The sequence below is a fragment of the Scomber japonicus genome, chromosome 15 (genome assembly GCF_027409825.1).
Source record: "Scomber japonicus isolate fScoJap1 chromosome 15, fScoJap1.pri, whole genome shotgun sequence".
NCBI classification, from domain to species: domain Eukaryota; kingdom Metazoa; phylum Chordata; class Actinopteri; order Scombriformes; family Scombridae; genus Scomber; species Scomber japonicus.
Genome location: NC_070592.1, coordinates 20,132,203 through 20,149,002, shown reverse-complemented (window position 1 = coordinate 20,149,002; position 16,800 = coordinate 20,132,203). Strand labels below are relative to the sequence as shown.

At 41.9% G+C, this 16,800-nt stretch overlaps 1 protein-coding gene across 2 annotated transcripts; it reads right to left on the bottom strand.

Annotated features, from left to right (window-relative positions):
• Positions 1-4,441: 4,441 nt before the first annotated feature.
• Positions 4,442-7,084, bottom strand: evx1 (even-skipped homeobox 1). Of its 2 annotated transcripts, none has more exons than XM_053334594.1 (3): positions 6,727-7,084; positions 5,442-5,680; positions 4,442-4,969 (listed from the first exon to the last, which is right to left on the bottom strand). In XM_053334594.1, the coding sequence occupies exons 1-3, from the start codon at positions 7,082-7,084 to the stop codon at positions 4,442-4,444; spliced, it is 1,125 nt and encodes a 374-aa protein (XP_053190569.1). The 2 variants fall into 2 exon arrangements, with proteins under 2 accessions (XP_053190569.1, XP_053190570.1); XM_053334595.1 differs by having other exon boundaries at positions 5,442-5,588; positions 6,728-7,084.
• Between the last annotated feature and the right edge of the window lie 9,716 nt (positions 7,085-16,800).

The following is a 16,800-nucleotide window of genomic DNA, read 5'->3' as shown; positions in this document are numbered from 1 at the left end:
ACACATTCGTATTGCACCGATCAGCAGCAGATGTTACCTTCACTGCTTTTGCATTTTTGTGTGTTTTTTAACTTAAACTTTAGAGGAGAACAGTGGAGGGTTTGTTTTTACTCACTTTTTTCAGCAGGGCGGAGAGAAATGGGTCTTGAATGTCTCCACACCTGTTTAAAAGCTCCAGGAGCGGACCAATATCAAACAAGGAGGGGAGATCGTGTAATATAGCTCTGATATCTAAATATATCGGGGGGGTTTTTGCCACTGCGTCACTTATATGAATTAGTTCATGTGTATATGTTGATTCTGTTGTAATACATCTATATTTTGTGTTGGGTTTATTTAAATACTTACTGTCTTGGTGTCTATTGCGCCCCACCTATAAATGGTATTTTCCAGTTACCTGCGCGCGGGAAAAAAAAAAATTAAAAACAGCTAGGTGACTCAGTGACAGATTTGTTTGGTGAATTTTAGTTGATAATGAGAGGTTACAGCCGTCGTTGGACAACCCGACAACCATGTAAGCACAACACGTTTTTATTAAGTCTGTGTTTAGCTTCTTTTTTTTGTTTGAAGGCCCATTACACTGAAATATGTGACAATTTCCTGTGTTTAGCGTTTGTCACTTTTTAGGGTCAGGGCTGCTAAAAGAACTGTAAATGTCGTCAGAGTCAGTTTTAGATAAATGCTTACGAACTTTGTTATATCATAGTGAAGAAAAAGGACTCTTCAAACCTGATACATCTGCTCTGAATGTAGTTTGGTGAAGTTGGAGAAAATGACAGGCCTCACAAATGTAGCACACAGTAAATCCCATTTACTGATATGTTTTTTTTGCTCACGTTAGACAAGTGTGCCTCAAATTTCTCTGCATGTGGAGCATTTTTGCTATTATTTGTGCTTCTGACCCTCTTTTGACCGAGCTCTGTCATATTTTAAAAAAAACCGCAAACCTCTGTAGCCTACCTCGACATGGCGTATGAATAACACGCTTATAATATGTAGACATGACACAAGATGTTCTTAAATACGCCATCCCATGAAATGAAGTTAACCTGAGTTTATTTGGTGAAGAAATGTTCACTTGCAGTCAGGAAGGGTCATTTTAATCATGAATGTGCACAGAAACCATGAGAAAGCTCTTACAACCAAATGTGAGGATTTAAGAGGATCTTAATACATCCTGAATCCATCCTGCTCTGTTTTTGTTTCTCTTGTGTGTCACATAAGCACGTAGCAGCCGGGCCCATTTTCCTGCTGCATATAGCTGTCTCCGGTGCACCGTAAATAATGTTGATAGAGACGCCGCAGAAAACGACTTTCACGCGTCCCCCGATTGATTTAACGTGACCTCCGTTTCCAAATGATATTGGAAGCCTATTTAAACAGATGAAGGCTTAAATTGTCTTGCTTGTATGCGCATTAATCTCCCATTCATCATCATTACTGTGTGATTGGTCCGTCCACGCCTCCGCCAGCCCCTTGCGTTACGACAAGGGCCTGTAAATTAGGATGTAATCCAATTTAAACAGCAGCACCAGCAGCAGCAGCAGCCACAGATCCATTTGGTGTGTTTTTTTAAATTGCTGCCTGTGGACAGCTGCACTGCACCGCCCTTATCAAAATGCTTTGTGCTAGTTGTGGGAGCTGGGGAGCTCTGAGCCAATTCTCACTAATAGGATCTTATAAGGCTGATGTAATTGCTGTTATGTGCGCAATCTATGAGCCCATCATATCTTGAAGCTCAGTCATACGCAATCTTTCAGCGATTAAATGGCATGTTGATGCTGGATTAGGCCGCCGAGGATTCAGCCGTATGCAGTGAGGAGAGATGGAGGGGTGATCCATATGCGTCGATGGGTAAATGTGGTTGTAATTTGCCTCGCTTGTGTCATTCTGGCAGCATGTGACGCCGGTTTAGAAGATGGTCGTATAGCGCTGCTGCTCCTGTCTAACCAAATAGGCTAAAATGAAATATAAAATCAGCTCCAAGCTTCCCTGACTTCCTTTTAAAAACAACCCGCTATGAAACAAGGATTTTGGACAGGCTGCTCCTTTTGAATATTGAGCAAGTCTGATCTGTTCATCTTTATTTTATGTTACAGTTTTATAATGCACCAACCAAAGCCACTTTCCTGCGTGACCCGTGTCCCTATCAGGCTTAAAGACACCGGCTGATAGTTTACATAAATCTGCCTTGTGGTTTCGCCCCGACCCGGGCGGCTTAAACGGTGTATTATTCCAAACATATGCATTTTAATCAGCTCGGTCACACTTACAAGAACTCCAGTTAATAAGGCCATCAATCAAACGCGGGAGCTGGAGAGAGTGGAGGGGAGAAGGGAAGGGGGGGGGGGGGGGGGGGGGCTCATCGGTGCGGTGTGTATGGGTGCAGCACTGTCTGATTAGGATGAACCTTTTACCTCAGAAAGCATTAGAGGAGGATGAAACCTCACTGACTTTATAAGACATTTTCGTTGTCTGCTTTCCATGTTTAGCACGCAATTTGTGTTCATTGAGGGAGATAACTTGCAAAGAGTAATGTGCTTCAGGTTTATTCGTTAGAATAGATGCTGGGTGACTGTATTTCATGTAAAAAAAAAGAGGTAGTTTTGAATATGCATTCGTTAAAAAAAAACATGTTTGTTAGATTATAGCTGCAATTAGGCAAGCGGCCCACTTTTATCAGGTGGACTTTAAGGCCTAGGATAAGTGCCAGGTATTGTGCTGCACATTACTGCAATAAGTTCTGATATATCTCTTATACAATGTAAAAATTCCCCTTTTAAAATGTGATTTGTGAGCCTCTGTGTGGGCCACAGTACCTAGCCAATCCTATTAAGCTCAGAAAGCTCTTTTAATTTGCGCGGCCCCGGTCAAATGTGGCCAATTAAGATCCAGCTGATTGGTGGCGGGCCACTGAACCATCGATCTCTTTGCATTTCCAATATCTTCAGACAGCTAATTCTGTCGTGTCTATTAAGTGGTCGGAGAGAAAATATGAGTAGCGTTAACGGAGCCCGGGGACCACTTAACTGTCACGGTCAATCTAGCGGTCCCATCAGGAGATATAGGGAGGGAGGGAGGGGGGGGGGGGGCAGTTTTTGACATCGACCACTTGAGAACAAAATTAGTGTTATTATTGGATTGGAGGGGGGATTAGAGGAGGAGGTGGCAGGCCGATTGTGAGTGTGGAAATAATGGCCAAGTTGTGCAAAACGAAATATGATGATCTGAAGGAAACAATCCTAGTTCTGACTTTGATATTTTACTCTTCCTCTCGAATAAGTAACATTTACATTTTATGAATCCTCACACGGGCACTTGCCAATTTACATAAACGATAAAGGTGTTTAGAAGACAAAGACTCCAATGATTCTTTGACAGTGTTTATTGCAAATTAGACGTTGAGGACATCTCAGCCAAAAAAAAAAGTATTAAAAAAACAGACAAACATAATCAGTCACTTGTTAGTCCGCTTTCTCCACGAAATGCCACTAAACTGTTGCCACTGTAGCAGTGCAAAGCGAGAAACTATCTTAAAATATATATTAATCACATTTTTCATCATTTGAGAACTGGCTCTGATGTCGCTGAGGGAGAAGTGTTTGATGGGCTTAAAAACGTTCAGATTTTCTTTTTCTTTTTCATTGTGATTGTCCTCTGTCTTGACTCTCTCGGTCCTCTTCTGGTTCCCTCCTCTTCTCCTCTCATCCACCCCCCCGGCCCCCCCTCATCCTCGTCAAAACCGTGAGCAGCGGGTCTGTAATCCGTTCCCCTGGCGCCTTGTTACCTTTTGGCAGCAACGATCCCTTCCTGGTATTATCATTAATTCAACACTCAAAATTTCACCAGGTCGTACATATACATCACTTACTAATTTCACTAGCATCTGCACATTTCGGCCCGGGCCGCCGTGAGGGCCCCGGTGTGGAGAGCTGCTTATAGCTAATGAGACGGCCGCAGTCTGTTAACAAATCCCCTTGTTAAAAAAGAGAGATGGAAAGCATCATTCTCGCGTAACTAACAATACATGTAGGTCGTTTTTTTCGGACGCGTAAAGAGACGACAAATAATGATAAAAAAAACCTTAACGCCATCCATCACGGAGATTTAAACGCCCCCCCCCCCTCAATTCTCCCTCTCATCCTCCCCTCACATCAAAATAATCCTCTAAAAATCAAATCTGGTTCTGCGTCCTTTGCCATCATGTTTCAGCCCGCTGTCCTGCCTCTGCAATGGGATTATTATTTTTCATTAACGGGAGCTCTTTTGTGCGTCACATAGCTGAAGATCTGGCTAATTATTTTACCCCCCAAGTTTACACTGACTTTCACTGCTGACAGGCTTATCTCTTCATGCTGCTTCAGTCCTGATCATATCATATGTTAGGTTTAAAAAGCTTATGGTAAAGGCTAATATAGAACAAGAGTTGGTGGTTTTGGTTTTATCTGGTCAGGGGCACTTCTTCCCTCTGGTCTAATGTCACAGATGAGGATTTGCTGAGCACTGAAGGCGTGAAAGTGACAAAGGCATCAGTTCTGCTTGTTGGGGAGCAAGCGAAGTCCGAGCCGGAAGGCCTCGATGAGATGCCGTTGGATTGACTGGAGTGGCAGGCCAGGCAGGAGCAGGGGCTTCCTCCAGGACCGAGCCCGTGGGTAGGACCCGGGTACAGGGATGGATGTCTGAAGGCGCATAGGAGTTCCGGCCTCTGGTATGGGTGAGACAGCATCCGGAAACTGTCGAGAGACCGCAGGGGGTTGGAGAAAGGGGTAGCGGCAGGTGCCGAGCCAGCACCGACGCCCAGGTGGGAGTAGTAGGGTAGCGGCAGGTGGGACGGAAAGGGGTAGGGCAGGTTCCCCGTGGCCGCAGCGTGGCTCATCATGTAGGTGTAGAAGGCCGGGTCAGCGGGGTGAGGCCACGTCATGGCCAGACGCTGGCGCTTGTCTTTCATCCTGCGGTTCTGAAACCACACCTGAGACAGAGACAGGCCGGGTCAAATATTAACAAAATCCCCCACTCATAGAGAGATGAATCACAGTGACAAAGGCAGACGTACTGTAGCGCTGCTTTTACGCACGAATTTGTGGTTGGGAGGAGTTGCTGCTTTCATATAGTTGTGTTTGATGATATAAATCAATTTAGCTATAAACATGATAATAACAGTTTATACTTGTTGTAATGCCAAATGAGATAAAAATACACAAGCCTCTCCTGCCAATAAACGCTCAGCCTGCAGGTTTAATGCTCTTATCGTTTGGTTATGGCCTATTCTTGTTTTTGGTTTAGGCCTACTTTATGATGTGTTTTCCCCCTGTAGTTTATTTTCTTTATCTATTTACAAAATAACCTTTCCTACTCAGTTTAAAAAAATACAGGCTCGCATTTTGTGAGCCTGTTTGAGAGGTCTGAGTCAGCTCCACTATTTTACAGACAAACAATCTTACTTTGATGGTGGTTTCAGGTAGATTTAAGGCGGCCGCCAGTTCGCATCTTCTCGGCCTGGACACATAGTTCTCCCGGTAAAATTCCTTCTCCAGCCGTGCGATCTGCTCTCTGGTGAACGCTGTCCGGTACCGGCGAATTTGGTCCGCAGAGTAGCCAGACAGAGAACCCTGACCCGGCATGGCCTTACCCGGGTCAGCACCAGTCTCACTGGAATGACCTGGAGAATCCCCATCTCGACCTGAATCAACATGCAGAATAATTTATCAGTTATAATTACAGTGCAGTCTAAAACTCACAAAGCACAAGATTTAACATAGAGAAAAATATCTTTTTTGTGTTCGTTTTTTTCTCTCATTCATTTTCAGTCACGTTTAATTAGTTTGCCTTTTTAAAGGAGACTTTAATACATATATATATAAATAAATCACACTGCACTGTTCTGTTATAGGCCTTCTTGGTATGTGAACGTTTTAGACTTTTAGTCATTTTGTGGACACTTAAAAACGAACTACTTACGTATATATATATATGTGTGTGTGTGTGTGTGTGTGTATACATACACATATATTCCAAATATAAATGTACAGTATCGATATGATGCTGAGTCCTACCCACACATAAATAATTAGGTGTATTGTTGTAATTCATTTGCCTACTTTAGATCATTTTGGTTTAAGTCAAACAACAACTGCGCATTATTTATCTTCACATTTTCACATATGATTTCCCTACAGGACGTAACACATTTACTGCAAACAGTCCTGGATCTTTGCATCTCAAAAGAGAGACATAAGCCACAGAAAATATGTTAGTGGCCTTCCCTTCATTTAAAAAAATAAATATTTTATTTATTTATTCATTTTGCTTGTGGTTTTCATAAAATCCTGCATTCTTCCCCATGCAGTAAAATATACCTATATTTACCGTATGAGTAAGCCATTGTTTAACTCGGTGAGGAAAATGCATGGTTCGACTGTGGCTGTCACCTCAACGTGTTTGCAGCCACACTGGTCATTTGACAGAACAGCTGAGATGCACCGACAGATAATTTGTATATTTTATTTTATATTAGTAGGGCTACAGTATTTTATTGAATGCATATGTTCATTTTAGATTTAATCGTAGATTTTTATGTATGATAAATGCATTTTCCCCCGACAGTCCTGGTTGCATCTGACATGTTTGATTGGCGTAAGCGAGCCGATGGCATTCGGTCAACTTCATCAGCAGAACTATGCGATAACAGAAAACCTGCAGTGCTGCTTTCAAGCATCGTCTTCCTACCTTTAGATGTGGGGTAGTCCATGCTTTCAGGCGTGCAGCTGACATCAATTTCCTCGTAGAAGTCGGACTCGGTGTCTGAGCTGCTGCCGTCTTTATGGGGGTGATCAATCCGGTGCCTCTCCCCGGAGGAGGACGTGCCAAGTGGCCTCATATCGGCGCACATATTCCTTCGTGCGCTCTCCTCCACCACCACCTCCGTCCTGTCCCGGGAGTAGGGCACAGCTCCGGGGCTCAGACAGCTCCTGTGGCCCGGCTTCCCCTGCGACTCTCGCATGGGGCTCCCTTCCGACAAATTAGAGCCGCTCTTGCCAAGCTGACCTCCCTCCGCCAGCATCACCATCTCCTCTCTGCTTTCCATTACAAGCGCGACTTAAAAAACCTCGACTTCGCGGGAGAGTGCAAGCCGTCAACCAAGGCGATGATTTTCAGGTTGGAGGGGTGTGTGTGGTGGTGGTGATGTTGGTGGTGGGTGGGTGGGGGGGAAGGTTGAGTCTCACGGAGAAGGAGAGGCTTCTGGAAAAGAAGGGGATGCAATCCGGTCTGACCCTGAGAGAAGAGCGCTCCAGAGTGCGGAGAAGGAGCTCTGGGAGGGATCACCATTTACCCTCTCTCTCTCTCTTTCTCCAGAGCTGTCATTCTTAATAGGCCAGTCGTCATGATGGTCCCCCCCTGATGACGACACGCATTGATTGGATATGGGTAAACAGAAGGCGCAATCGTAACGTCGAGATGGAGGTGGGGGGGTGACAGAGGGCACAACAAGCAGCTATGAAAAGAAACAGAGTATCTATCTATCTAGAAACAGAGTATTTATCTATCTATCTATCTATCTATCTATCTATCTATCTATCTATCTATCTATCTATCTATCTATCTATCTATCTATCTATCTATCTATCGTTTTCATTGAATAAAACCCCATAAAATTACAATAACAAAAATCATCACAATAAATTATAATGAATGTAATTATACTAAAACAAACAAACACATTCCCCACTTTGTGCTTAAATAAGTCGTAAATGAATTACTTGCTTGCTGTTTACACCCCCCCACCCCCACTTTTTTTTGTTTCATCTCCTGTCTCCTGTGCCTCTCTCCTCAACTTAAGTGGAGTCAAGTAAAATCCTCAAAGGTCAAGTCTGGCGGTCAGAGTTTAGATAAGAGGCCATTTGACACGAAGTCTTAAAAGTCCAGAACATGGACAAGAACAAGACCAAGTCCAAAAAACCAAAAAAAAAAACCTCAAAAGAAATTTTTAATTTATTATTTGTGTGTCTTAAATAAGGTATTACTTTGGTATTAGAAATAAAATGTAGCCTATGCATGGGCAATTGTATTATATCTATTAATTCAAATGGCCAGGAATAAAAAAAAAACAAAACCCACATTGCTTCACCTTCATCTCATTCTGAAAACGCACTTACAGAGTGAAAATAATAACATGATTTGGTGCTGTTACATTGCTTCAATAAGACAAGTGGTTCTTTGTAATCTTATAGGGTGGTGGTCGTTTCTTTTCCTTTGATGTGAGAAAGGCAGTTTTCCAGTAAAAAATCACTGAATACTGATAAAAAGAAGAGTCACAATGAAGTTATATAATTACAATGAAGCGCCTACACTTCCTTTAGGCGCGGGGTTGGGATTATATTATTACATTTTAACTAACTGCCTTCAGTAAAGAGATTTCTTCTCTATGGGCACAAAGACTTGACCGTGGATATAACTCAGTTGTGGCAAATTAGTTTAATCACATACTTGATGCTTTAATGGTAAAGGATGCAGTACAAGATGTGTCCACCGGATGTTTTACGTGATTACCTTTTCAGCTGGTGATGAAGCTCAATTGACCATTTATGGTCCGTCTGAACTCCCACCTACACCTGTACGCAGGGCGTCAGTTGGCCATGGCAACGTCTATTAGCTTTTTATTTAATTTCAGTCTAAATGTCATGTGTCATCACTGTAACTGAGATCAAATATCAAGAGTTTCCTATTTGATAGCTATAGTTGAAAAGAAATATTGATGAGTGTTTATCTTGGCGGTCATAATTTGTAGACCTGTAGATGTTAACATCCTTGACATAATATATTGCTCAACTTGGTTCCTAGATACTTAATGTATAAGGGTTGCAGGCTGTCGTGGCAGATATTAAGAGAACCTTACCATACCTGATGCCTCTGGAAACAGCCTTTCCCCCCGTTATTGCTCCGATTCAAGGTCTGCAGCAGGGAACGGCGGTATATTTGCATGGTGAGGATGTTGTGTAGAGAGGTGGAGTCATGTGGTCTCACATAGAGGAGAGGAGATGAGAGGAGAGGGAGGCTGCAGACTGTGAAGCTCCAGCAGCCTCCGCTGTCCTTGTGCGCCCTCGCCTGTCTGAAAGGAGGAAAAGGCTCCTGAGGCAGCCGTCCCCTCCCCCAGTCAGCCAGCCAGCCAGCCAGTCAGCCAGCCAGCCAGCCAGCCAGCTGAGGAGTGAGGGAAATTCCTTTGGCTTTCTCCCCCGACTCTTTCATCTGGTTTGCAAAGGATGAAGAGAAAAGGAGTAAGCCTCTCAGTCTGTCTCTGACGATTAGATGTTGTTGCTTTTGGCAGTTTGAAAACATAAAAGCGATAACATCTGAGTCTTGTCCTGCGAAGTACATCTCTAAATGTTGATGGTGAGAGATAAATGTGTGGCCATAAAAAGTCACTTTTCACTCTGTTTACAGGCCTCACAAGTTTTATTATAAGTTTCATTTTTTTGTTTTTATGTATCTTTATGATCACTTGAAATCATTTCAACACATGATGATGATTGCAGTCTCTGGTGTTTAACTCTGACCAGCGATGCAGACTGCTAACGAACCACAAACTAACGGAATGTACCAAACTAGAGCTGAAGGAACCTTAAACATAATCCTGAGTCAGAAATTAAAATGCATATTTATTTTTCTTTGATAATGAAGTAAAAAGTGAATCAACTTATTAAAGGTGAACTGAGACACATGAACCATACAGGGACCAACACGTTTTCTTTTATATCCATATGTTATGTTGATACAATATTATAGAGACGTGTTTACCTTGGTTGGTAAGAGGATTCTTTTTGGTGGGCGCGTTTTCAGACATGTGCTTGGTTTACTTCTGCTTTCAGAATCATAAAGATGAGTAACCATGTAGTCTGAGATGAAGCTCAGCAAGATGGCAATGATCCCATTCCTTTGCTACTTGCGTGAGTTATGCAATGGGTCGTGGCCAGGGCAGATGGGATCTTGTGATCAACAAGAGATAACACTTGGAGATGGTTTTGCGCAACACTTGAATGACCTTGATGGTTTACAGTAGTGTCATTTATATTGTGTGTGTTTTAGATAGTGAAGGGCAGCGGAAGGGTTTGGAGGGTTTGCTGATTGGTAATTTCTTCAACTAAATATGTTCCACAATCTGTGCATAAGCGTTAGTTAATCTGTAGAGCACATTTTAGACCATGCCCTGCAAATTCCTGGAGGCAGAGGAACAGAAAAACTGGACTGCAGTCATGGCCCTGCTCCAGTGTCTAGTTTTGCAGGGGGGAGATCAAAGAGGGGGAGCGCCCCCCGCGGCAGACACTGCAGAATGCGCCCCTCAGTTTTACTAGCCAGCCCAACTTGAACTTGACCATGGAGCCTGCGCAGTACGCTTGTAATCTAATCCCTGGCCCTGGCAGTGCAAGCCTGCCAGAATATTTGCTTTTAGCACAAAAAGAGTGTTTCAGTGTGTGATAGAATTGCGCATGAATGGGTTGGTGGATGTTGACTGTGCTGCTGACTGAGGCGCACAAGGGGAGTCTGAACCTGGAAGAAAATAAATTATAGCTTAGTCCTCATTACCGTGGCCCCTCCCGTCTCTGTTGCTTCAACTTGGCCTTGAAACAGGATGACGCAGCTACCAGAGAGTTAACTCGCTGACCTTGGAGCGAAACATGTCCTGATGACTATACAGCTGGAAGTCTCTTCGCTGTAAGACCCGTTTTTATCGCTCTACCCTGCTCCATCCTGCAAGCCCCGCGCTATTAGACAAAGGGCTTAGCAAGCCACTGAGATCAGGCCTGTGTTACCCCCATTAAAAGGGGGAAACATCATGGGGGTATGACAATTCTGCAAGGCAACACATCAGGTGCAAAGCCCTGACGTTTCACAAGAGTGCATGTCATTCTTCTGGCTGGTTTGTGCGTCTCGGGCATCTCTTGGGAAAGGTGATATTTACAAGACCGTCTGGTTGCAAATGGGTTTATATTTTTAGAAAGTGTTGCTGTCATCATTTCCATCGCGAGGATATGTCCCCATTGTTTTCTTCATATCTCGTCTAGTAATTTCCTATAACCATCAGCCCTCTGACTAGAAAAGAGATGCTGAAATGTCTCCGTATTTTTCATTGGTTTTGTGATGATTGCGGTTCATGTTGTGCTGTGCAGTTAGCGCCTGCAAAGAAATAGTCAATCTGGCATCCAGCTGATAAGCATGGGATGGAAGGCGTGTTAGCTGCAACAGAGCATTAAGCACAGTGTTTCTGAATCGTTGTTTTTCAGTTTTTCGTGCAAATTTATAGCACCAGTCAAAACTTTGGCCACACTGTGAATGGTGTGTCCAAACTTTTGACTGGTGTTGTGTGTGTTACAGTATTTCTCACAACGTGGTTCACCGTGTAAAGAAATAGGGGAAGTAAAAATTGCGAAAGTTAAACAGCATTTTTTGTGTTTCTTTATATGCATATTGAATTACAGAGCTACGGACGCTTTTCCAAACATTCTTGGAGAGTGAAAAATAATGTGCATCTTGAACACACCCTGGACCGACTGCTTTTAATTACACACGCAGGAAATTAGTATTAAAATGAAAAACAACCAATCGCAAAACACAAATCATATGTAAGTTTTATCAAATTAAAATATCAACCCGCGAATGCAAATGTAATAAATCGATAGTTATTTTTTAAAACTAATGAAATCAAGTTATTTTAACATTTGAAGATATGTTTAAACAGATCAAATCTCATAGATTCAAATCTAGTTGAATTCTGTCTTTAAAATCTTCAACAACCAGTTTTAAAATAAATACAACTGTTTGCCATTCAGTCTTATGTATTTACATGATTTTGACAAATGATGACGGATGAAGCCTGCTATGCTGCTAATTGACTTTTGCGACTATTTTCGTTGTTTAGCCCGACAATATTTAATATAAAGCTGAATTAAAATTCACGGAAGAATCTTCACTTTCAAATAAGCGGCGCCACTCGTTACATATTACATTTTTTTTTACCAAATAGGCCTATAACTGTGAACTACTTCAAATGTAACAGGTGAACGAGTTCAGCCACTGTGCGTAATATTTGACGCATACATGTGCGTCCTGTTCTCTTTCATGCGATTTTTTTCTTTCATATCACTCTTAGATTTTTTTTGAAGGTGCATATATAAGACTGCTGAAGCTGGAGTCAAATACATCATTTTATTTATTTAAGATGTTTTTTCTCTCTCTCCCCCCCCCCCCCCCCCCCCTTTTTTAAGCACGTTGAACAAGTCAGTAGGCCGACATTTAGCAGGTTCTTTTAGATCACGTATTTAATGACAGTGAAGATGATCATAAAACAATATTATAATTATGATAATAATTATAATGAGGATAATATTAATAATAATAATTAATAATAATATTTATCCTTATATGTAATGGGTATATCAGCAAAAGATAGAGTATGCGATGATTGGTCGTTAAGTTTCAATTAAATTATAGAGGGCCTTTTTTCCTGTGTGTAGGGATCTGTCAGTCTGTTTACTGCCTAATTATTTGTTAAAGTACAGATCTAGAATGACACAAACCGGGTCTAGAATGATGGCGTTTTTTGAGCATCTCTTGTATCAGGGGCTACAATCAAAAATACAACAGATGTGGAACTGAGTGCCGACTGCACTTTCCGTGAAAGAACGGCGGGCCTTTATATTTACTGAGATTCCTGTATGCCAATAAATGATTTCACATGCAGCTTACAGGCTATAACTTTAGTAGGCTGTTAACGCAACATTTAAGACTTCTGCTGGAGAAATTGAAACAGACGGAAATGTACAACCCAAGTGTCACTCAAAGCACACATCACCAACACCTTGAGAGTGAAGCTTTTCCAGTTAACCGTGGACCTTTCGGTTGGCTTCGTGTGTGTGAGTGTGTGTGTGTGTGTGTGTGTGTGTGTGTGTGTGTGTGTGTGTCCGAGAAAGAAGTAGGGTTTCTTGTTATTTTTATGCAATCCTTCATAATCACACCGCAGGCGACCAGAAAATATGGAAAAGTCAAGTGTGTGACCGCCCTGTGGTTCACTGCTTTGACCACAAAAACATATTGGCTGTTATGTTTTGACAACTTTTTGACAGCCGTCTACTTTAAACACATTTCATCAACAAGACTGAAATCTAACAGCATGTATTTCGCCATAGCAAGCTTTTTTATATCGCAATTTATGCTATTAACGATAGAAATTTATTGGTGAGCATAACTTTATATGGCTTAGACACTTCCCTACTTTGCCCAGGCTGCAGGCGTTAAGGAATAAATGTGCTCTTTCTCTCTCTCGCTGCGTAATTTGGATGCCAGTACAAACAGGGGGTTGGACTTTGATAATGACCTCGAAGAAAAAATCCAGTTTCTGCTGCCAAGCAGTGGCTCCCTATGTGGAGTCCAAGGAACCTCCAGGGATCCTTCAGATGGATCAGGGGGGTCCACATCCAAATTAGAAATAGTATACTTTCATGATTACCAAGTGCTCCTCGTTACAACTTTCAAAAAACTACAATTCTCATAATGCTTCAGTCTGATTGCAGCCGTTCTCCACTTATTTTTCTACATAGTTTAATAAGAATTCAGTGCTACATTGATTAAGTGTCTTCCACGAGGGTTCCTGGGATACAGTGTTTAAGTCCATGGTGAAGTGTGCGTCTATTTGGCGGGACACTGTGTGGGCCCCTGCTGTAAAGTGTGTGTTCATTGTACTTTGGGATGTCTCATGTCTGGACTGACCACATGCGCGCGCCGGCGGCCACCTTGGAGAGGACGCGCCATTGTTGTGAGTGGACAAAGAATGAAAAGTGAGGATAAAACATAGAGGATCATACAAGGAAAGCAAACCCGCTGAAACATGGTGATCAACGCCAGAGGCTTGATGCGACGGCCTATACGTGCGGAGAGATTACATAAAATATAACGTGACATATAACATGACAAGTACAATGTATGGGACAGTTAATCATTTACCACACTGTGTTTATTTTGAAGCTTCATTTGCCTACGTTGAAAAAAAGGCCTGAGGGCAGTAAACACGCAACAGGTTAGGGCTCGTACTGTTACTCCACGACTCGTGGGTTGTTGCTGCATGTCGCTGCTGTATGATTTCATTACTTCAAGTTTCTTGCATGATAACATCAAGACATTTCCACGCTACTGTGACAGCTCGAAATGAATCACTTTATACTTTGGCCGACGTTTCTTCCAGACAGATTGCGAAAAGAATGCAAAAAACTTGAATTTATAAAGAATATTGTATATGATCAAGCTTGATTTGACGAGCTGCCAAATAGAAAAATAGAACAAATGACACAATTTAAGAGTATAGATAAAAATGCATCTTGTATGAGTGGAGGTCCTCCTAATGCAAATTCAGAAAGGAAGATATTTCGGATTTTGAACCCAAACGGCTAACACAAGCCTGGTGTGTTTTCTAATCTTGCGCAATTAACTCACCTGATATGATAAGTGGTATGCGTATGAGTAGCATTATGTCAAAAAGCAATGCATTTCCAATCGTGTATAATATATCATCTTGTAGACGTTCAATATTTGATTAAAACCATGATTTTGTTTTCTTATTTGGATCAAATGCGGGGCCTAATTCAGCTGACTTTAAATAGCAAGGACAACATGAATGCAATCCCACAATAGTTGCATTATATTCAACAGAAATGATTCACTTCCACCGAAGACAAATTAATAAGTGCACTTTTTGTTTAAAAAACAACAAAACTCTCGCTATGTTTCAATGTTGGTTCTTGTAAAGTAACACAATCTTTTTCCATCACTCTTTGCTCGTTTCTGCAACCCCCCCCCCCTCCCCACGACAGTATTGTTTTTTCTTTTTTTCCCCATTTCCAGTACAAATTACAAATAAAAAATACTCCAAATGGTTTTGAATATTCCCGTGTGCAGCTTTGAACAGACACAGAATTTGTGTCGCTTGTATCCATTACCTATGAAGGCCTTTCTTTAATGTCAGTGGGATTTTAAATAATGTATAGATTATTTATGTTCATTTTGTGATGAGGTTGATCTTCCGATATAGCAAAGGAAACAGATGAGACCAAATAATCTTTTTTTTAATAATTTGCATCAACATTATATGCTAATAGGCTGGAAACCCAACGTCTGCATCAGTGTTTTACCCACCTGAGTGACAGATTCTATTTGGTAGATTTTTTTATCTCTTACTAGCAGTCAGCATACCAGCACAATTACACATAACAAGGCCAAAACACCATGCTGGATTTCCTGGATTTCGAAACCCTGGTGAAAGCCCCACCAGGTCCATTTCCTCCAACACAGAATAGACGGAGAGCCACTGGTCGTAAACACAAACCAGCAGACCAGACACACACACACACACACACACACACACACACACACACACACACACACACACACACACGACGTGTCTATCCCTTCCCTTCTTTTCAGAGATCACATCATTTTCGCACGTATTTGCCAAAAACACCTCCAAAAGATCTGCAATTAAAAAAACAGCAACATTCCTTTTTATATTTCCAACGCAGGGATACAAAAAATACGCACCACCCAAGTGAAGCGGGCACAGACTAGTTCGTGATAATAAACGCTGGAGAAAACAAAATGATAGTAAAATTTAATGTCCTCCAATAGCTTTCATTGGGACAGGAATTCTCACCCCTCTTCCGCTCTTTTCAAGAGCTCAGACGGTTCCTTCAAAGCCTGAATAGCCCGACAGGCTGGATGGCTAGACAGCAACTTTCAACTTGACCTTGGCCTCCAGCCGCGTCTACCTCCTATGTAAAAACACTTACGCACCGCCAAGCCAAGAGCTGTGTTCTGTCTTTGCATATTGTAAACATGTCAGATGTCGAGTATCTGGAATATTCACCTGAAACCACAGCATTATATCAAATTTTCCTTATTTTTAGCTTAACCAGGAAACGAGATATTTAAAGAGGCCCCTGTTTCTGACTGTTTGGGGACATATGAAGTATGCTCACTCACACTTTTCTGTATCTTCTGTCTTCTTCCCGTGTTGAATGCGCTTTTTAGTACAGAGTACGAACGCACAAGTACAACACAGTACATAGTGTATCTATACACCAGCACGCGACAGAACTGTAGTTCATTCCTTCTAGTTCATGTTCATCATAGTCAGTGTATTATAACATTATGCTTTAATAATTGGGAATCTCTTTGCGTCAATGGATATATAATAATACCCAATTCGCGTTACGACGCAGACAAAGGCTAGTCAGTGTGTTGCGTAAAGGCCATAGGCTTTGCGTATTAGTCATATATGGATGATGAAACGCAGTTGTCTCTTGAAACTGTAGATCATTTTAAGATAATTCACTCCTATTTGAACTCAACAAATGAAAAGCTGTTCTAGGATATCAAATCAATATTTTCTGATTAGAGCTCTCATATCATTTCATATACATAAGAAATAATGTTGCCCACTCTTGTGTGTATCCGGCTTTTTTTAATTTAAGGTACAATATTTATCGAATTGAAGCAGACACGACACAAGCTAAATCCCTTGAAAGGTACGGTCACCTTACTTCGCCGCATTTTTCTCCATTTAATTATCTGTACTGGGGGATGTTTACCGTCCTCTTTGCATAGCCTGGTCACGTGTCAACAGCTGGGCCAATGGCGGCTCAACCTCGGCGCTCTTGTGCGCGTCAGAGTGGCTTTACACTCTGGGAACCAGTATCTCCTTTTTTCAGTCTCAGGGCTTTTTAAAAAAGAGCCAGAAGCTTCAATGTTGGATGCCGTGCT

Coding starts and splice junctions, on each gene's coding strand:
- evx1 (XM_053334594.1), bottom strand. CDS start 7,084: ATGGAAAGCAGAGAGGAGATGGTGATGCTGGCGGAGGGAGGTCAGCTT. Junction 5,681..6,726: donor GGACTACCCCACATCTAAAG/GTAGGAAGACGA, acceptor ATGTTGATTCAG/GTCGAGATGGGGATTCTCCA. Junction 4,970..5,441: donor TACCTGAAACCACCATCAAA/GTAAGATTGTTT, acceptor TCTCTGTCTCAG/GTGTGGTTTCAGAACCGCAG.